Source organism: Equus asinus, chromosome 10 (genome assembly GCF_041296235.1).
Source record: "Equus asinus isolate D_3611 breed Donkey chromosome 10, EquAss-T2T_v2, whole genome shotgun sequence".
NCBI classification, from domain to species: domain Eukaryota; kingdom Metazoa; phylum Chordata; class Mammalia; order Perissodactyla; family Equidae; genus Equus; species Equus asinus.
In genome coordinates this window covers 78,199,623-78,222,460 of record NC_091799.1, presented here as the reverse complement: position 1 = coordinate 78,222,460, position 22,838 = coordinate 78,199,623, and the positions used below count along the sequence as shown (strand labels likewise).

The following is a 22,838-nucleotide window of genomic DNA, read 5'->3' as shown; positions in this document are numbered from 1 at the left end:
TCACAAATTTAAAATTGATAAAATACTACTATGTTTGAACACTTGGACAGGAGATTCAAACAATCTGTAGAGAATTTAGGTTTGAATTAATGAAGAAGACAAATAAAACTAAAAATACAAGATATATATAACCATAATAGAAACAATGAACAGCGGTCTACTGAAAATTAGAACAATATGTAAAAGAGAGAGAGACAAGACAGAGAATGCACATATACAAGCACGCGAATGCCTGGGTGGGGAGGTGAGAAGGAACTAAATTCTCATCTTCCATTGTGGGAAGTTAATAAAACATTGCTCAAAACTGGAAATAAAAAATTTAAAAACAGGAAAATAAGCATGCTATTTGGAAAAATGGAGATAAATAATACAAGAATCAGCTAAAAGAACTGAAATTGGTTGTTTACAGAAGAGAAAAACGGGAGGGGGGAGGGTGCTGCATAACCCCTAGGTGTCATTCACAGCCCGGTCTGTGCAGCACACAGCGTCCATGGCTGAATGCGAGGCTACAGGCGCAGAAAGTGTCAAGTTATAAATGAAACACTGTAAATGAAACTTACAAATGAAACGCTTATGTATAGTATTCCTTTTTTTTTTTGAGGAAGATTAGCCCTGAGCGCACATCTGCTGCCAATCCTCCTTTTGCTGAGGAAGACTGGCCCTGAGCTAATATCCATGCCCATCTTCCTCTACTTTATGTGTGAGACGCCTACCACAGCATGGCTTGCCAAGCAGTGCCATGTCCGCACCCGGGATCTGAACTGGTGAACCTGGGCCGCCGAAGCAGAACGTGTGAACTTAACCACTGCGCCACCAGGTCAGCCCCTAATGTATAGTATTCTTGATCTTTAAAATATTACAAAAATAATAGCATTATAACCTGTGACAAAATGACTTGATTATAAACAAGTCTGCCTTAAATACTGATATTAATAACATATACTTACAAATAAAAATGTCACATTTTACTATGGACGTGGATCATTTACCCTTTTACATTTCACTTTTTAAAATTCATTTGTTCTATCTCTATTTTTCTTGCCTCCTGCTATATTTCCCCATACAAAGATTTTTCATCAAAGATTATACTCCCCAAAGTAGGGAATTACTGCCTTGCCATTGCTGTCTTGCAACGCATCTTGCGGCAAGGAGTTATATAACCTTAGAAGAACATTTCCATTCATTTATGTTTGATTTCACTCACACTTCAAAGAATATCCCTCTTATTCTAGCATCCCTGAGTTAATTAAAAAAAAAAAAACTAGCTCCCAAAGGAAGTAATGACAACTAATAGCTGTTTAGCAGCTTTGTAAACACGTCATTTACAAGAGCAAATATTAGCACCACTTTAAAAATGAGAAAAAGGAGGTTTTGAGAAGTCACTGTAAGCCAGTGAGTAGTAACCCAGAATACAAAATGCTAAGCCATAATAAAAAGCTATGTGATATAATTTTAAATAAGTGGTAATTTTAAGATAACAATGGTAGAGCTATAACAAAGCTAGCTGTAAATGAGATTGACATCAAGAATTGCCACTAAAATTTAAGAAAAGAGAGCATTCTAGGATGAAGTAATTAGGATGGGCTTTAAAATAATGGGTAGGATTTGACCTGGGTCTAGAAAAGTGTGTTCAATTTGAATAGATGAAAAGGAAAAAGAGGATATCTTAGATGAAAACGAATATACTTATTATGTAACATACACTGTAGTGGTTAAGAGCGAGCACAGACTCTGGAACCAAATTGCCTGGGTTCCAGTCCTGGCTCTACCATTTAATGTCTTCCTGTGACTCTGTATCTTCATCTGTAAAATGGGGACGATGCTAACAGTGCCTCCGTTATGGGCCTGTTGTGAGGATGTGAGGAATTAACACATAGAGCTTTCACAACAGTGTCAGGAGCGCCGGAAGCACTAGGTACATGCTGACTACAACTGTGGCTGCTATTATTTCAGGAATGTAATACATAGGCTGTCAAAAAGGAAAAATAAGACACTAACTATGAAATACAGAATAATCCTATTTATCATTATCTTATCTACATACTTAGGCAAATAAACTGTAAAATCATGAGATGGTCTCCTAATTCTTAAATCTATAACTAAGCATATTTTAAATCCAGTAAGGAGGAAAAGAGTAAAAGGATAAGAGAAAGAATGACCACACAGGCTTTCAAAACTTTTCACTATTTCTCACTATCCCTTACACTAAGGGCAAAGTAAAGACAGATCATAAGGAAACCATTCACAAACACGATGAAAAAGAGAAGAGAGAAAAATTAATTTTAAATTTTAATTTTAAATTTAAATTAATTAAAATTAATAATTTAAAAGTTAAATTTTAACTTGAAATTTAAATTAATGTAAAATTTAAAATTTTAATTAATTTAGTACCACTAAATATAAGAACATTATTTCAGATTCAGATAGATTCAAACTTACAGATCTATACAAAATTTCTCAACAATTACTATGGCTAAATATGTTTCAAAACATTTATTTTTATTTTATAATATTAGACAAAGATAAAAATAACAGACTAAATTACATGTATACTTTTATTTTATTTATGTAAAAACATGCATATAAAAAAGGTTAGATTGGAATACCCAAAGATAACATTTACTGTGTTCAAGTGATAGAATCATGGATTATTTCTCCCTTAATTTCATAAATTTCCTATAATGGTTACACAATATTTTAATAATTAAGTGATTTTTGAGTCATAGCGTATGTTTTTAATGAACGCTGAAAGGACATCTGATCTATTTCTTTAATAATCTAATGGTTCACTGATGCCACCTTAAAAATCTTTTAAAAATTATTCAGTTTCTTTAATGTCACAAGAAAAATCTATTTTTGTTCAAACTTACTGATTTTACTATTTCCATATTCTTTTTACGTAGAATTTTAATTTCCCAGATGACATTTGAATGACGTGGAAGAACAGAACCCCTGTCACTCCATTTCAGGTGTAACGTAGAAGTTGGGAAATCAGCAGACAAATTCAAGATCTCTGGAGTGTCTGGAATTAAGGCTTAAAAACAGGAAACAAAAGATAAAGATTAGTAAAATAAATAATAATGTTTCATATTGTAATTCTATTAACTAATCTTAAATTCCATTCCTTCTTGAGCAAAAAATAATCAAGAATTAAAGGCAAACTCTGGAACCTATTCTGAAAAGAGAACCAATATATGTATGTATTTATTTAAGCAGCTCCCAATGATTCATCAGCCACAGTTAAGAAAATTATTTATCAGCTGGCTGTTTCAAATCCATAATGGCTTCTAATACAAACAGCAACTAGGTTCCCACAACATTCTAGTGTCATCTGGTCTGGAAGCTACAAGCAGGCAACATCAGAGAGAAGGAAAAGAGCTTCCTTTGCATGGCTGTAGGTTGGGCCTAAGAAAACAAGAGAACATGGAAAGTTTGCCTTGGTAAAGCTTTCCATCTGTTTTCTTTGCATCCTTCCCACTCATCTCCCAGTGTCAGAGCCCCCCATGCCAGAGGAAGTCACCCACTTGACAATGCAATGAGCTATTACTGGCATAGGTATCGTAAATAGTAGCAAGACTGTAGTAATGACCAAGGCACTGAGGGAGGAAGCCATGAGGGTACTGTGAAAATCTAAGACGGACTTAGCAGGATTAAGAAGTCCTTCAGAAAGCCTAGTTTAGCAGCGGTGTAGAACACGGTCTGCAGAAGATGGACAAAGAGAGAAGGTGATCAAGTAGCAGACAGTTGGAGAAAGCCTCGCTAGAGTGACAAGGATATGGATCATGATGCCATATATGGAAAAGAAAGGACAAAATCTGATGGGCATTTCAAAGAAGTGACCGGATCAAAGAAACGAAGGATTAGTATAACAAGGAACAGAAACATCTTCCTCAAGTTTCTAGACCAGAGAGCAGCAAGAACGGCAAAAGGAATCAGGGACCATTGTGAAGAGATGCAGGAGAATGGCTGTGGATGACTAAGTGTCAGGAGAGGAAGAGACGGTCAATGGGGGTGGTCTGCAGACGTTGAGTGAGAATGGTGACAAGTCAGAACCACGGATACAAACTCAAGAGGAACTCACTGACTGCAGCTGAAGAAATGAACATGGACGCACAGACACAAAACAGCAGAAGCTTGTCTGAGAGCTACTGACAGGCAGTCACACCTTCAAGGAAACAGACCTCAGCAAGAACCTGAGAGGGAAGCAGAAGGAAACCGGAGAAAAGCCAAGATCACTGAGATCATAAGAAATGGGCTGTCCTCTAGGCCAAGTAAGACAGAACTCAGACGAAGACTGAGAAAACATCACTGACATTGGGGAGGTTATTGTCAATACCTGAGAAAGAAGTTTGAGAGGGCAGTGGGCTCTGAAGCAGTATTAGAAAAGCAAAGAGAAAAACCATGCTCAAGGACATGGCATCTCATAGGAAGAAACTGGTAAACTGAAAAAAAGTAGCACGGAGAATAAGTTAAGCTTCAAAATCTTCAAGTCTTCCGACCCACAAGGGATGAGTAAATTACTGAAACTTGTTGGATCAGTGGAAAACACAAGGTATGAGACTGTTCCATCTATGAAACACAGGCTGTCTGGCATGCGGGGGTCGGAGAAACTGGGGCCTCTTTCTCACATGCTCTCTCCTCGAATGACAGTGAGGTGAAGCTAAGTTGAAAGAAATCCAGAGACACATGCTCTCAGGCCTCATCTCTGTCCTGGTCCTTCCCCGTGAAGCTCAAGGACCGAGTGAATAAAGCCATGGCAAGCATAAACTACAGGAGTTGACAGAGGTAGGGCAGCTGAATGTGCAAAATACCAAAAACAGCAGAGCAAACCAATACAAATGAGTCTTGGAACTTATAAGTTCTTAAAAAATTTAACTAAAATTTGCTGACCACAGTGCTCTACAGTGGACCTTTATCAAATGTTTAGGGCTGTACTGGAAATAGTACATGTGGATTTAAAGCCTAAACTATAGAGCAAAGTTAACAGTTACACAGCTATATAAGGACAGTGGAGGATACTTTATAGGAGAAGTTTTAAGTGGGAAGGTGCTTTTAAAAAGAAGGAGTGGGGCCGGCCCGGTGGCGCAGCAGTTAAGTTCGCACATTCCGCTTCGGCAGCCCGGGGTTCACAGGTTCGGATCCTAGGTGTGGACCTATGCACTGCTTGTCAAGCCATGCTGTGGCAGGGGTCCCATATAACAGAGGAAGATGGGCACAGCCGTTAGCTCAGGGCCAGTCTTCCTCAGCAAAAAGAGGAATATTGGCAGCAGATGTTAGCTCAGGGCTAATCTTCCTCAAAAAAAAGAGGCAGCGGAAACGAGGAGGAGGAAGTTGATTTAGCGCCAGGAGAGGGAAAGTTCAAGGTGCCAGTGTGACCACAGAGAGCAGAGGCTTCCAAGAAAGTGGTTCTTTCAAATGTTTCAGGATGTCACGATGTAGTAACTTTAAAATTATGAAACATGGGAGTCTTTTACTAAGGCAACGCTTATCTATTAAAACGCCTCCCTCCCTAAAAAGGCCGCATAATTTACATTTTATCTAAATAGCAGTGGGCTACTCTTAGAAACACAAGTCATACCCAATATCTCAAGCTAAAGACAGGAACGGCCATAATTACAAGCGAAAGGATTAAACAGACACACTTTTTTCACTACTTCATAGTCCAAACGGGAAGTTCCCCTAAGCTCCCATGAACTGTCACTAGCACTACTTTCCAGCTAAAATAGACATTGGAGGACAATGTGACCTTGCTTTCTAGAAACTAGGAACTTTTCAGCTGGACAGTTCAAAAGAAATTTAATCAGTCTTGTTTGTTTATTTTTTTAAAGCTAGTACATCTTTACCCATAACCTCCATGCTCCTTTTGCTTTAGAACATCAGAAGAGGAAGCTTTCCCAGCTCTTGATAGAATCCACTTTATTTATTCTGCCTCAGATGGATCCAAATTTTCAGGTTATTTTAAGAAACTTAGACATTAAAAGTCTTACAAAAACTTACTTTCGTGCTTCTCCTTGTCAATTAGCAGCTTATTAGATATATACATATATATGTATGGTAAATATCTTGTTTGTTTCTTATGTCTACTTTTCTTTTTTCTTTCTGTTTTTTTTATTGGCACCTGAGCTAACATCTGTTACCAATCTTTTTTTTTTTCTCCTTTTCCTTCTTCTCCCCAAAGCCCCCCAGTACATAGTTGTATATTCTAGTTGTGAATGCCTCTGGTTGTGCTATGTGGGACGCCGCCCCAGCATGGCCTGACTAGCGGTGCCACGTCTGCGCCCAGGATCCGAACCAGCGAAACCCCAGGCCGCCAAAGCGGAGCACGTGAACTTAACTGCTCGGTCATGGGGCCGGCCGCTATATGTCTACTTTTGAAAGCATCTTAAGATCTGCAGAAAACTTAATTTCTCATACTTTTATTTAGTAGCAAATTGCCAAAGAACCCAGATCCTTTAATGCACAGCTGTACTATCATTTCATAGCTTCTCTTGCACATAGTAGGTGCTCAAAGCTTTGACCTCCCTCTCTTATATTCATCTAATCTGCTTTTCAATTTGCTTCTCAGCACCTTTCTTAGTAGTAGTAGTAGAAACATCTTAGTATTGGGATACTGTTAATCTAATATTCTAATCATGATCAGGCCCATTATTATTAAAAATGCTATCAAGAAATTATATGCTTTGTAAAAACAAGGAACTATTAATCGAATAAGTCACCTGGAGTCTGTCTTGACCTGCCTTTCTCATTCTTTCTACCACTATCATCTTCAAGTAGCTTCCCAGACAGGACCTTCTCAATACCCACTGAAAAATCAGACAACTCAAGCCAGCTCTCTGACAGAGTCTCTAGGAATTTTTTAAGAATCTGGAATAAAATTAAGTTAGAGTCCTCATACCTTACTATAAAATCATTCCAGATGGATGAAAGATTTAAATCAAGCATGATAATAAAATCAAAAACTCATAAAGAAAAATAGCAAGAGATTCTATCATATAAAAACGAAAACCTGTGGTGTGAAAAATACCATAAAGTTTACATTTTAAACTTGGAAAAATATATGTAGCAAATATGACAGAATTAATAACCATAACATAGAGATGAGGTGAACTGACGAGGAAAAAGACTAATTTCAACATCAGAGAAGATTTACAAAGGATACAAATAGTTCAGAAAAGAGTAAAAATGAATGATAATTAGTTTAAAAAAGTAATGACAGAAATGCAAAAACATGGGGCCGGCCAGGTGGGTAAGTTCGCACACTCCGTTTTGGTGGCCCAGGGTTTTGCCAGTTCGGATCCTGGGCGCAGACCTAGCTCCACTCATCAAGTCACGCTGAGGTGGGGTACCACAAGACAGAAACAGAAGGACTGACAACTAGAATATACAACTATGTGGTGGGGAGCTTTGGGGAGACAAGTAAAACAAAGATTGGCAAGAGATGTTAGCTCAGGTGCCAATCTTGGGGAAAAAAAAAGAAATACAAAAACAACAATGTTATAATTTGGGGGCCATCAGATTGAAATGGCAAAACTAAGAGAGATGGACAATACCCAGTCCTGGCAAGGATGTGGAAGAACGCGCATCCTCTAATACAAGGTTTGTGGGAAGGCAAAGAGATTCAAAATTTTTGGAGAACAACTGGCAATGGAAATCAAAAGCCATAAAGAAGGGCAATGTCTTTAACGCAGCATTCTCACGCCTAGGAATTTAGCCTAAGGAGATCAGCACACAAATTCAGAAACATCTATGTGCAAAAGATGTTCATCAAAGCATTTGGCTATAATATTGAAAAACTGGAAATAAAAATCTCAATGTTAATCATCAATCACAAAGTAATTATGATACCTCCATTCAACTGCATACTACGCAGCCTGTAAAAATAATACAAATTTATTTAGATAACAACTTGAAAATCAATCTACGTCTTCTGCTAAGCAGGCTACAAAGTAATATGAACCTATTGTTTGTATGTACATGCACAGAAAATATATTTCAGTGTTAACAGTATATCCCTGTGGGTAGTAGGATCCTGGCTCACCTGCACAAACTATACATCACACACAACTATAGAAAGAAAATAACAAACACGGCTCTTTCCTCTTCATCCGGAAAGACTGCCCTAAGTAGCACTTTACCCAGACAACACTTCAGCCCGAAAACAGGACAGATTCTAAGTTCCTGGACAGCATGCTTTGTTACTATCCTTTCAAAACCTATGCTACCTTAGACACAGACGTCTCCAAACATGCACCCTGTGCATAAACCTGGAGAGATCACCGAGTTAATTATAGTTTCTTTCCCTTGCTTCAAAGTCAGTCATCCCTATAAGATCACATCACTATAATATCACTACGGTGCCATCCCATAATAGTTGTCAGCAGCCAACGAACCTGCTTACCCCACCATTAAAACAGTCAAGACTAACTGGGGTTTTTAAGGTCTCACCACATAGCAGAATTCCCTCTGTCAGCCTGGGTTTATTTCGGGTTTCCACTCAGCTTGTAGCAAGCGTCCAAGGCATTCATGGACACGTGTGTAGAAGATGCCTGCTATGGGTCAGGCACTGGGCTAGGGGCCAGGTGTGGAAGACAAAGACCCAGCCTTCACGGAAACTATTTTCCCATGGAGGAGACACAGTGAGCACCTAATTACCTAAGAAATTACTAACACAACGGTGAGAAATGCCCCTAGAGAGAAATACAGATTGCCTAACGGAATACTAAGACAGGAACAGGGTCTTCTCTAGGAAGGGGTGGTCAAAGACTATTTCCTAGAGAAGGGATACCTGAGAAGTTCTGAAAGGTGTGCAGAAATGAACAAAGCACAGGGGCCGGGAAAAAAGTATCTTGAACTCTGCGACATTGATTTTGACTGCCCAGAGGACAAGCATGCTTCCTGCCTGACCTTGGCCATGCTCTACTATTCATGGTACAGCCACTGGGTAAATGAAAGCATTAGTGTACCAACGGAAATGCAACAGAATGGTAAATTTCCACCAGTTATAAAGCACCACAATACTAACAAAGGCATTGTTCCAAGTTACTTTCAAACCAACTTTCTTTTCAAATACTTACAAACATTTTTTTCACTGAGTATGAATTTACTTATAGAACTTCCAAAATCACGTAGAGAGCTTATCACTACTTCATGATCACCAGGTGAAAGAGCTGGGATTTTGATATTTGTTTTCTCTGATGGATAACAAGAATAGGATCTACGATATAAGAAATTAAATTTTAATTAGCAGATAAAATTAATAATGCAATTTTCATAAAAACATCATTAATACAAAATGCACTGGAAAATACTTAATGCTTTTTTTTTGTATACAAAAATATGATAGGTTATACTGCATTTTAAGACTGAAAAAAAAGAGGTTAATGGTAAGTGTACCAATGTGGTGGCAGGAAAAAATAACCAGATGGTACCAGAAAGTCAAGTGAGTAGCGTAAAGGCTTCTTTCAGGACACTTAGGATTTTAGCATGCCCTTCAAACTCCCACCCAACCTGCGCTTTACCTCCTTTCTCTTCCCTCCCATTGCACGTGTCCCGCCCCCTACATAGCCGGCACTTCTAGACCACACCATCACAGGGCCCCACACTAAGATGGTGCTTGACAGACAGCGAGGACAGAAGGGAACCTGGCTACTTGTCGCCCCTCAGAAGCCCTCAATCCATCCGCTCCTTCACCTCGGCTCATGGTTCACTCTGAACAAAACTTCCTCATCAGCTCTGCTTTCAAAACACTCTTAGACAAAAGTGATTTTTAACTCTGTGGTTCCACGGCCCTTTGCATCCTCATGGAGCACGTTTACATTCCTTTTATTGTTATTCATGTACACTTCTAACTTCCTATGAAAACTGTAATTCAAGCAAAGGGACTTTCAGTGCGTCCCGCATCCCTGCCCCACCCCCGCCCCAGCACAGGCCTCCTCACATCACTCACTCAGGACTCTGCCTTAACGCCGGGCTCACCTCCTCTCAGCCTCACATGGTGAGGCTTCAGCAGGGGCCAGCAACACAAAACCACCTGAATTCTCTCAACAGTGCTACTTCATACATCCATGCCATCGTACCACATATTCTTTCAGGCTGGACTGTCCTCCTATCCTCCTTCTGCTGAGAAAACTGAGTATTCCCACTGGCCAACCACACCTCTGACTGCCTCTCTGGACCCCCACACCCCTTAGTCAAGGCGCCCTCAGCCCCTCACAGGCAATTTCTGTCAGCACTTAACCCACAGCACTCTTGTGACTTGTTTCTTGTGAACTCCTGGGGAGCCAGAACAACTTCCTCTCTGTGTGGCCTGCGTAGTCATTAGTGCTTTTTTACCAAAATTTTCAGCTTCTCCCCTTCTGGATTCACAGTAGGACTGCACTTCCCTGATCCTCTGAAGCAAGGTACAGTCATGTGACTTTATTTGTAGAGAAACGTAAGTGAAAGTCACGTCTATTACTTCAGAAGGAAGCTCTGAAACAGTGCAGGCTGTGCCCTCCTTGTTCCCCTGTCCTAATGCACAGAGGGTGAGGGATCCCGGGCCTGGGGCTCTAAGGGAGAGATGTGGGGCAGAACATAGAACACCGCAGGAAAGAATCCTTTATTTTCACAGCAGAAAACAAAATAAGATTTGAGGGTTGTTTCTGCAACACAATCAAGCTCATCCTGGTTGATGAACTACCAAAATGCTCAAACTAATGCTCAATAAATGTAAACCGAATGGGAAACAGTCAGAGTGTATTTAAATACACATTTATGTCAATTTACACGAGGACCACTCATCCACACACTGGGGCTTGGAGCTGCTGGGCTGGAACTCCTTTGGCATTGCTAAACAACTCAGAGCCCAGCTGGAATCAGGGAAAAGCAAGCAGAATGTTCTGGCTTGTATGCAGCTCAAAGGCCTCAATTCCAGGCCTCTAGCCCACTCTAAGATTACTTTAGAGGGTAAGGTGGTATGACAGAACCTGCCACTTGCCTCCTAATGTCCATTTCCTCCTTTTTCCTTAATAACATTAACCCAAGGTTTATCTGGGCACATTGCCATCCAGCTAGGAGAACACACTGCCCAGCTTCTTATGCAAATACGTTTAGGCATTTGACTGAGATCCGCCATTGATATGTAAGCAGAGGTGTTGTGTGGAACTTCTTAGAGGTCTCCTTAAAGAAAATCACCCTTCTTTTCCTTCCTGCTTGCTGGAAAGTAGACAGGATAGCCACTCCTCAAGCATCATCTTGAACCATGAGATCCCGCGCTAAGATGGCAGCGTGGCATGATAAAGAGGAACCTGGGTCTCTTGTGGCCATAAACAACCATGTCAGCCTGGAACTCCTGACATGAGAGTTAATGCCTGTCTGTTAAGCCACTATTAATGACATATTCTGTTAGGCAGGGTCAAAACTTGAACTTTGATACAGTAGACATTGGTTTGGGACAGACCAGCAAAACTTCCCCATAGCAGATCAGAAGCCACGGCACATTAGAAGTCTGTCCCATACTTAATATCCATATCATAAAAGAATCAATGTTTTGGCCAGGAGAAGGTTTTGTTTCCATCTTGAGTGATGTAAGATTGAGCCTTTTCAGATAGAGAGCTAAGACTCAAAATTTCATTAAAAAATTTTCCGAATAAAATCTTTATATCCTAAAATTAAAGACAAATTAGGTTACAGCTATAAATTAAAGTATTTCCATTACCCATTTTCAATGCAAACTTCATAGAAAGTACCATGGCCTGCTCCAGAAGGTGCTTTCCAAGAACAGTCCCACACTTGTAAATTGTTAGTTATACACTTCAGATCGTGAGGAGCCCCTGGAGAAGGAGAAACAAAACACACACACACACACACACACACACACACACACACACACACAGAGAACATGCTTCATTATTTAATCGCCTTGTAAAAGGTCAACAAGTCAACTGTTTTCAGTCATAAGTACAAGCACATGTGTCTGGAGACAGCCATGTTCTTTGCTCAGAGATGAACCTACAGTCACAGGAGGTCACTAGTTTTATATTTCTTCTTGTAGTTTTGGTTTTAAAAATCTAGAGAGTAAACTGATGAGAGTAGGCCAACCGCCAGACCACCACTGAGGGGTTAGGCCTCTATCAAAAACTCCCCTTCCAGGCAACTAGGATAAATAGAGGGAGTGACTATGTGGATTCAATGATGAGGCCGAGAGAGGGCCTGGGAATATTTTAATCTCCAATCGCCCCATTTGCCAAAAAGAAAAAGGTGACTCTAAGTAAAACCATGTGTCTCACACAGCCACAAACACTTCTAAGCTCTCCCAGCCACTGCTGCTTCCCTGCTTGTTCCCAGACTGCCACCTACACAGAAAGCCCACAGACAATCTTTGGATTTTTATGGAGCATGTTACACTTCAATAGTAATGAGTTCACATGAGTCTCTGAAATATATGTATTTTGTGTAGGCTTAAACAACTGAAAAGTAACAAATAGTTCAGAAGATTACAATCCTAATCGTACTTATTCACATCTATAAAATAACATTAGATTATGGAATACATAAGCACTATACGATGAAAAACTGTCATTCTAAGAGGAAAATAAAGAGAAAGGAGGCGGGTACGAGAGGGAGGGAAAGAGGGAGGAGAAAAGGACAAAGGAGGAAAGAAGAGAGGGAGGGAGAGGATAAAGCAGTTACAGCGTAAAAAAAGGTATTCCATCTCAGACTTTCTCTATAAATGTCTATGAAAAAGTTTTTCTAATTTTTACATATGGTTGGCATGATATTCACCATAGCAATAAGTTATAAAGCTATTTATATAAGATAGAAAACAAAATCATTAGAAGCACTCACATTAGAAATCATCAGTAATCATAATAAAGTATTTAATTGTGATCTTGAGGAAAAGAGAAGATCTGTTTAATTATGGAAATAATATAAAACGAAACTCCTGGGCAGAAGGATGATAATGTTTGTTATCAAAATAAGCTAGGTAATATCTACACAAACATTCTTAATATAGTTAAATAAGATGAAAACAATATATTATTAAAGAAAGATTTAGATTTCATTTATGTGACCTTCTGAAAGGCAAAATTACAGAGAAAAGAGATCAGTGTTGGCTGCAGGTAGGGACAGGAGGGGCTGACTACAGAGGAGCACAGGGAATTTTCTGGGATGATGGGACTGTTCTGTCACTCGATTGCACTGGTGGTTACATGACTACATGCATGTGTCAAAACTCCCAGAACTTTCTCCTAAAAGGATGAACTTTATTGTTTGTAAATTGTAGCTTAATTTTTTAAATGGGGAAAGAATATTTAGATCTATCTTTCTGGACCTTTTTAAAAGAACCAAATGTACATAGAAAAAGGATGACAAAGAAATAGATTTTAACCACAAAAAAACCTAAAGAGTTTAATAAAGACACAAGATCACTTCATAATCAAAATAGTAATGACATGGCAATCAATTCATTCTTTTCGACTCTGAAGGACTCACCCTTTTTCTGGCTATTTACTTGATTCATTAAATAGAGAAGAATAAATGTTAACAAGGGCCACTGGAAATTTGAAGTCATCCTCATTCTTTTGCTGTCCACCATCCGGGATCGTTGTGTCAAACACAAGGTAAAGTCCATCACCCGCGCAATGCAGTCAGCCTGGATGAGGAGAAGAAGTTCAAATGGTGTTCAAATCGCTCTGAAGACACGTCTTATCCTGTGCACACCAGCACTGAAAAGGGTACTGACCAATACGGAGACACTGTACATCTGCAACTTTGGAGACACGAGACTCAAGCTGCCCCGGCTCTGGGAGACATAGACAATCACACACAGCTGTTCTTCAGGAATCTTCAAACTAAAGGCTTCAAGTTCAAGATTATAACTGAGCACGTTTATCGACTCTCCACTCCAGTACTGTTAGAGTACAGAAGAGCAGTGCGTAAAACTGAAGTTTGGACGATTTTAAGCGACAAATGGAATGAGACTTTCAATTCTAATTAGTATTAGTATATATTAACTTTCATAGTCATTTACGACAAGCAATATTGCTTTTCTTATCCATCTACACTGTGCTATAAAGTTTCCATTTCATATAAATTTAAATAGTTTAACAAAATTAAGGTAAATAATAAGATAGAGAGTTTGCAGATGTGAAAAAAATACCAATGACAGAAATGACTAAAGTGTACAAACACTATAACAACCATAATGGGAGAGGGACCATGGGTGGACAGGAGACTGTGACATATTTCTGTTGAAAACTGAATGCATGCAGACGAGCAGTGACTGAGTCTGGTGGGCGGTGGTGGGGGCTGCCACAGAGGGAGGCGCTGTTCAGCCCGAGCACTCCTGAGACACTTGTCAGCACAAGCTTAGAGACGGCCTCCCAAGGGCCAGGTCCTCAGCCAGGCACTGGAGGCGCAACGCTGAGCCAGACGAGGGCCCAGCCCTCAGGAAGCTGAGACTCCATTCAGAAAGATACAGACATGAGAAAATAAGAAATTTAAGATCCTGATACGAGTTTTAAAAACTGGCATAAGCTGATGTGCACGGGACTGTGTGAGTGAATGAAGTCTGTACTTGAGCTGAGGCCTGAATGATGAGAAGACTGCTGTGATCAGCTCAGGGGAAGAGGAAATATAAAGACCCTAAGACAGGACAAGAGGACCAGGAATAGGAGGGGACAAGTCAGAGAGGTGGGCTGGGCAGGCCACAGAGGGCCTCAGGGCCCTTGAAAGGATATGGAGTTTAACGGATTGAGAAGAGAAGCCACTGGCATGTTTTAATAGGGAGATCATGATCCGATTTGCACTTTGGGAAGATTTCTCTATGCTACATGGAGGACAGACACCAGGGGAGGAGAGAAGGGCAGGGAAAGCACAGTCCAAATGAGATCACCAGAGGCCAGGACTAGGGTTCCAAAAGCAGAGGTGGAGAGAGGTGGTCACATTCAGGAGCGGTTCTAGAATGGAGGGCCTCACCAACACATCACAGGCAGGACAGTGTGTGGTTAAACACACAGACAGGGTCTGAATCCCAACTCTGCCACTTATTGTATGACCTTAACCTCTCTGTGCGTCAGTTTCTTCATCATAAAGTGGGGATGATAACCGTATTTTCTTCATAAGTTTACTGTGAAGATTAAACGAGTAAATACATGTAAAGTGCTTAGAATAATGGTAAGCACATGGTAGGAGCTGTACATGTATTCTGTGTATTGTGTGAGATACAGGGAGAAGAGAGGACGCAAAGGTGGAAAAACAACAATGGATGGGTGGTGGCGCCATTTAAATCCTCTCTGGGTGCGTGAAGAGGAGACAGTGATTTACGGGGCTCAAACTAAAGGATTCGAAGGTCTGTTTATGGAAGTCAACTGTGATGTGCTAGACCCCCCACTCCAAACAGAGGCATTCTCCCTGCAGATCGTAAAAGAATCGTCAGGGAGACCAGGGAAGCTAACCAAGAGATGGGTACCAAAGAGGAAAGCCCTCCACACCTGACCCTGGGGGACTCCTCATAGTAATGAGGTTCCAGGCATTCTTGCTGAATGAAGCCAGCCAGCCAACAAGTCTTTCCAACGTATTGAAAACTCTTTGTCAGACCTAATACTGCCTCTTTTTTATATTGGAACAGATAACCAAGGATCACAAAACATGTAAGCCAAGCCTAAAACATTAAAGAGAATTTCAGGACAAATAGGATCACCAAAAGGAAAAAAAAAATTACTCTCAGAGTAGGAATGATGTGGGAAAGAGGAAAACTAAAAAACAAACAGAAAACCATCTCTAAATAGTATTCGCAGAGCAAACATGGCACAGCCATAAAAACAAGAGGGTGCAACAACAACAACAAAGACATAGAAATAGCTCTTATAAGTTACATATATTGGCTGATATTAAAATTTTTTTAAATAAAACAGTGCACAAGCTTTCAGAAAAATACAACAGACAAAAATAGAAAATGTGAGCAGAGACACGAGAAACAGGGACTTGATAAAGGAAAGGAGATCCAACATCTAAATAACTGGAACCCAAAAAGATAATTCAAAAACTATGCTTCTACGGGCCTCCCCATGGCCAAGTGGTTAAGTTTGCGCGCTCCGCTTCGGTGGCCCAGGGTTTCACTGGTTTGGATCCTGGGCGAGGACAAGGCACTGCTCATCAGGCCATGCTGAGGTGGTGTCTCACGTGCCACAACTAGAAGGACCCACAACTAGAATATACAACTATGAACTGGGGAGGATGTGGGGAGAAAAAGCAGGGGGGAAAAAAAAAGATTGGCACAGTTGTTAGCTCAGATGCCAATTTAAAAAAAAAAACTATTCTTCTTTGCGAAAGCAAACAGCAATATCTCTTGGCTATTGCTGAGTACTGCCAAAAAAAAAACAGAAAATGAATCCCAAATAGCTTAAATAGTTTTTATCCAAGACATACACGAGGCACGAGCACACATTTCAAAAGTGTTCAATTATTTTCTGGATGAATAACTTCCTAGTCAATGCCAGTGTCACCAAGCTTACTTATTACAATGAAAATGTATTCATGGAATGTCTAAAATGCCAGTTGCTAAAAGTTACAGAATTACATAGTGTGTACAGGAATAACTGAATAAAAGAGGTGAAACTGACCAAACCACAACTAAAATAATCAGAAACCTTATTTACTAACTGGCTAAACATTACCTTGAAAAGAGACAGTTCCTCACTACAAGCTGACATTTGTTCTAGAAAAGAGAAGTGCGCCCCATGAAGTGGCAAGACAGGAACAAACCGAGGCAGCTGGGGATGAGCTCTGGACCAGGTGCTGAGGACCCAGACTCTCATCCTGGCTCCCTTACTAATTAATGGTGTGAGCAAGCGCAATCACTTAATCTCTCTCAGCTTCAGCCTTAAGTACTGCAGCCGAAGCCAGCTTTCCTCGGGGTCTCCTGAGAAACTACCCAAAGCTAAGCTGTAGTACTGCGTTCCTGTTGGCAGGCAACAAGCAAGCAGACACACTAGCACAAGGTCAGCGCCAGCAAGAGCCACCCATCAAGGATGCCCTTGAGAGGTCAGCGTGTGTCAGGGTGGCGGTGCTCAGGAACAGGACCACCAACAGCAGTGTCACCAACACCTGCGTAACTGAAAACAGGCAGGATGATAAAGAGAGCTTTCTTCCGTCGTAACATTTACCTAGAAAATTTTGAGAAAGTCATGCAGGCCGTATAATATCATGCTTGTAATAGATCTGACTTCTCTATCAAGCAAAACTTTCAAACAGACTCACTGGAGGCCAGAGCAATACATGAACAGAGCCTTCCAACGCGCTTTCAAGGAAAAAAGCACGCGTAAAACTTGTCTCTGCTCCCTTCTGATAGAAACATTGACCGAATTTACTTTTTTCCAACCAATGCCTTATTCCTTAGAGGTGAACATATTTTAGAGAATTTCAGGAGCTGATTTTCACAATTAGGATCGCTGTCTCTTGACACAGCAGCAGAATGCAGATATGAATGCCTAGCGGGGCAGAACAGGTAGCTGGAACTCTGCACGGGCAGGTGCCAACCAGAGCTGACCGCCTTGTCTAAAGGTGGCAGCCACAGGCCTCATTTTGTGAGATTTTCTGATTTTTCAAGCCAAGGTAGAAATCTGGGTTTTTTATATGAAATACTCAAATTTGTAAATGTAAGCAACTAATTCATATTTTTCTAAAGGCCTTCAGACCATGTCCTGCCTGAGGACCACCAGTTTGTATCCTTTGCCATATAATTATGTTAAAGGATTAAAAAATGTCAATAAATCCCTCGGTTTAAGAAAACTGGTCAAGCAGGATCAATTTATGGGATTGTTGAAAGAAAGAAAAAAATCTGGTTTTTGCTTCTTTATGTGTACCCTGACCTCAGTCCTAGGACATTAACAAAGCACAGGCCCGCGTGGAGAGCTCCTGCCTGTCAACCACGTGTCCCCTCTCGTGAAAATGGGGCATCCACACACGCGCCCTGGTTTGCTTTCTCCCCTGCTCAGAGAATTCCGGTTCCAGTCCACACGCAGTTTTGGACCCTTCTGCTGAGGATAATTAGAAAAAAAGAGTTGGGAAGAGAAAAGGAAACATAAAGGCAGAGGAGGACCAGAAGCTGTGGTCCTGATATATTTTGTTCAGTCTGCTGATGGTTTTTTTTCTTTTTTGGGGGTGAAAGGGGTGACAGGTGGGTAGAGATGAGAGGGAAGGTGACAGAGAGCTAATTCTGCCAGCAGGACTCTACCCCGGTGGCTTTAGAGCCACCCAGCCGTGTGCCGAAGAAAGGGCTTGAGAAACCCCTGCTGAGTCAGGGAGAGGTGAATGAAGACGACCCAAAGCATCTTTTATTTCAAGAATCTCTTCGTGTCGTCACGATGAGCTAACTCCCTTGTCATTAATTCACAAAAGGAACTGAACACTGGAGGGAGAAAAGATGCTTAACTACAAGGCAAAATAAATGACAAGTGGGTCACCGAATCTACGGGAGACGGGATGCTGGGACATCGACCCCACGCAAAGGAAATGGCATGGAAAGGAAACAGTACCCAGACCGCTGATTCATATTCTCCTTAGCATCCCTCTTTTTACTGTTTTTCTACTAGTGAACACACAAAAGATGGCTTAAAAACTTTGACCAACTACTATCTTCCTAATTCCCTTCTCCACATCCATCGCCCCTCACACACAAGATCTTAAGGTCCTCCAGCACTCCCTTTGAAGGACGCTTTTCAGCAACATAAACGTCACAGTTAGGTTTATTAAAGTGTATTATTAAAGTGAAGTGTGAGGGATTTAAGTAAAAGGAGAGCCATGAGTATGAAAAACGCAAAGCTAGGTGGTTTGGGAAGGCAGGCTGAGACTCAACCATGTGGGAGACAGTAAAGGTTTCAAGGAAGAGGGAAGCTTGAAGGAAGCGGTGTTTCAGGAAGATGATGAAGAGACAACTGCAACAACAAAGATCCGCACAGAATTTTCGATATATATACTCAACTGCAAAAATCTAGCTCTCAGCAGCCAAGTACCGAGCGCCATGAGTGCCATGAATGTAAAAAGAGTTATACCAAGGTGCATCGAGAACATTGTATAAAAGAAGATCTTAAAAACTTCTGGGGGCATGTGGGGGGGGTCACACAAGGGCTCAGGAATGAGAGCAGCACGGGAGAGTCACTGAGCCAGGACTCTGTGACCTGACTTGCATGTGAGCCTGACAAACCCTCCACTGTCACACAGGGATGGGGACCGCGCTACCTCCAGAGCAGGCTATGGGTATACAGGAGACACGGGGTGTGCGGTCAGTAAACATTCAGTGGGTGCAGGGAGAGGAGGACATCAGACTTCTTAGCACTGAGAGCTAAAGAGAACCCCTTCCAAAATCTGAGTGAAAAGTATTTTCACACTTGAATTCTATACCCAGCCAAACCACTAATTGAGTGAGAGGATAAAATACATTTCACAAAGATATGCCAGAACTCAGAAGACACACGTTCCATGCACACATTCTCTGGAGGCTCCTAGAGGATGTGATTCATCTGAAAAATGAGAAAAATGCTCCATGACACGGGAGTTTTAACCCAGGAAAGAAGCCCTGGGCCCTCCCCTCCAACTGAGACTGTTTTGCAAGCTGCCAGGCCCCTTCTTGACGCCTTATATTTGCACATGTTTCTCCTTCTGCCCAGAACTCCCCCTGTACTCCTTTCTGTCACCCTCCTCAATTCACCGGGACACTCCTGGTAGGAGGCAGGAAGAGCTCATTGTCACCTCTGTGATCCTTCCGGGATGCCCCAGGTTAGTGGCTCCTTCTTCTGCTTCCACGACATTTTAATTACGTCTCTATTACAGGGGTTGCACAAACTACGACCTATGGGCCAAATTCAATCCACTTCTGCCTTCGTAAATAACGTTTTACTAGAACACAGCCATGCCCAATCTTTCTGTATTGCTCATGGCTGCCTTCACATTACAGGATCAGGACTGAGTAGCTTCCACAGAGACTGCATGGCCAGCAGGGCCTAAAATATTTACTACACGGCCCCTTGTAGAAACTTTGCTGACTCCTGCTCACTTGCACCGCTTCCCAATTTTGTAATTCCTCCAACAGACTGCTAGCTCCCTGAGAAGAAATGCTGTCTCTCAGTTCCCCGTAGGCCCCCAGAGTCCAAGCCCAGGCCAGAACTCTGAGCTGGTGGCTGGACGAATGAATACCAAGACACAAACGATATAGATCCACGCAGTATGCTGTGATGGTTAGGCTTCACGCTAAACAAGTGCTGCCAACACTGGGAACAGAAGTCACAGCTGCGGTTCCCAAATCATGGACTGAGGTGCCCCAAGGCACAAAAGCAAATAAACTGGGGTGTCACAATATGTTTTAAGTTTTCAAAGGAAACAAGCGACATCTGTCGAAGACTGTTAGAATCTTTAGCTCACGGTAGTCCAGTTTCAACACTAGCTCACACCACATGCCTTTCAATGACGTCATGGCTTTGTGAAGTGGGGGGGAGGGGTTGCTGGATGCTGTGATAAAACGCAAGTACCACCCAAAAATCAATGCAGAAATGGACATGAGGGTGGCAATGTTCAACCAGTTTCCAAGGTTTAAGAAGCTATGCAGTACCCAATAGGCACACACAAGGCTTGGTAAAAATCAAAATATAATTTTTCCTTTAAGTTGATATGCATTAGTTTTTCAAACTGCTACTAAAGTGTCAGGTCATAAATACTTATTAAGTTGTCTAGACCTAACTACTTAATAAAAAGAACTGTTAGGTACTTCTTTTGACCTGGGAGCACTGTAAAAACATTAATGAAACACTGAGGACACTATGAACGAAGAACATTTGGGAATTAAATTAGAGGACAGCTCAACTGCTTAGGAATTCCACGAGCATACTTTAATCTGCATTCTGCATGAAAGAGAATAAGACTGAAATTTAACTTTTGCTACGTTTTAAGAATATATCTTTGTGGATACTGCAGGATATTGTTTCCCCAAAAGAAATGCAATTATTTCTTGGTCTGTGATTCAGATAGAATATTCTGGTCAATTTTTAATTTTTCTGCAGTTCCTGGGAATTTTTTATACAGCATCACCCAGACTTTCCGTTTTTCAGGATTCTTACATTCCTCTCTATCGGTTCTGGTAATCTTCATTCCACTGAGGACTTCCCCGTTCATTCAAGAGTCTGTTTGTTATCAACTTCAGCACGTCAAAACAAATTTGAGTACATCAGTCTGGTGTTTAGATCCTTCGAAGGCTCCCACTGCTCCAACATCAAGCTCCTGTCCAGCCTGGTAGACAAAGTCCTTCAAGTGGCCACCCAGCGTGCCAGTCCACTCCACAACAGAACTGACAAGTACCTGCAGCTCCCCACCGCTCCACACACCCCCACTGGGTCCAGGCCGCCCCTCAAACCACTGCCTCTCTGGAAGCCCCTTGCGATGTTCTCCACACTCCAATGCTTCCTGTCCTTCAGAATCCACTGGAAGCTCTACCACAGTGAAGAGTGATATCCGTACACTCATCTCTCACCTCAGCTGGGCTGTAAGAGTGACCGGCATGCAACAGCCTTCAATAAATGTTAATAAACATCCATCGAACAAATGAACTCATTCTTCCTTCTATTACAAGGGGAAACACTCTATTATTATAGTCAAGAAACAACCTGAAGAACATTCTTCTTGTTCAAAAATATCCAAATCTCTTTAATATGAAAGAAAGCACGATAAAAGCTGACCTGCAAAAAGAATCGGGAACAGCTCCATTTCCCAGAACCTGCTTCCCCTCACTGTCACCAAGATCAAGGATTATCTGTTCTTTTCTTAATTTTAATCTTTTCCAAGTGTTAGGCCATAAACAGCATTTCCTTGACTATATAGCCAAAACACTTTTTCATATGTTTATTGGTAGTTTGCAGGGCCTCATTTATAAAGTCCTTATTCTACCTTTTGCCTGTTTTCCTAATCAGGCATTGAGGTTTTCCTCACTGCTTGATAAGAGAGGAATAATCATGAGACGCATCTTAGCTCTGTTACATAAACTGCAAACGTATTTCCCAGTTTGCTTTCCTGCTTTCCAGTGAGGTTTTTGTTTGACGTTCATTAAGTCAGATTTCTCAATTTGGTCCATATGACCATGGATTTCTAGATTATATAAACTGTCATCTTTACTGTCTTCAAGTATGCTTAAGGCTTTTAACATTTTAAGTTTTGATCCATACGAAATCAGTTTTGGTGTACAATATGAGTCAGGGACCCAGCTTCTCCCTCCCCTCTCAAAGGTTACCACTTATCCCAACACCATTAATTAAATAATCCATTCCTTCCCCCATTGATTTGAGATGCCATTAAGATTCCACTTCTTCTCAATTTCCTTGGTGGGACTCCCTCAGCCCACTGCAGTTTCGTCCCACATTCCCTCACTGAACAGCATTATCTATTCTCCAGGCTTTAACCACAGCTCATAACAATGACTTCCAAATCTGTATTTCCAGGATTGGCCTACTGCCAGTTACAGATTAACCATCTACCAGACAATTTCTTGCTTATCTACACAAATTCACTCAAACGAGGTCCTTCAAGAATGACAAAATATTTTGATGCTACATATCCCCTTAGATATTTCACAGGTTCCTCAAAAACGCCACATGTATGTAACTAAACTCCCTTTCCCTTCCAAACCTGCTCCTTGTACCCCCATCTCTCCTGGGTCACCCAAGCAGGAGTCACCCTTGACTCCTTCCTCACCTCTTCCACCTACTTTCCAGTTTTACCTCCAAAACATGCCTGGAATCCTTCCCCTATCCTCTACCCCATTTCCGTTTCCAGTGCTCTGCATCACTCTCTGTCAAGGTAATCTAAATCATGAC

At 41.2% G+C, this 22,838-nt stretch overlaps 1 protein-coding gene across 2 annotated transcripts in view; it reads right to left on the bottom strand.

The window, feature by feature from the left end:
* Window positions 1-22,838, bottom strand: part of LIFR (LIF receptor subunit alpha) — a 74,379-nt gene that overhangs the window by 37,852 nt on the left and 13,689 nt on the right. The window contains exons 2-6 of one of the 2 annotated variants that reach the window (XM_044779403.2): window positions 13,724-13,891; window positions 13,474-13,633; window positions 11,696-11,810; window positions 9,075-9,214; window positions 2,871-3,034 (exon numbers count right to left, since the gene is read on the bottom strand). In XM_044779403.2, the coding sequence (XP_044635338.2) occupies window positions 2,871-3,034; window positions 9,075-9,214; window positions 11,696-11,810; window positions 13,474-13,633; window positions 13,724-13,744 (600 nt within the window). In that variant the 5' untranslated portion in view covers window positions 13,745-13,891. The remainder of the gene's footprint in view (window positions 1-2,870; window positions 3,035-9,074; window positions 9,215-11,695; window positions 11,811-13,473; window positions 13,634-13,723; window positions 13,892-22,838) is intronic. The other variant, XM_044779404.2, reaches the window with a different exon arrangement.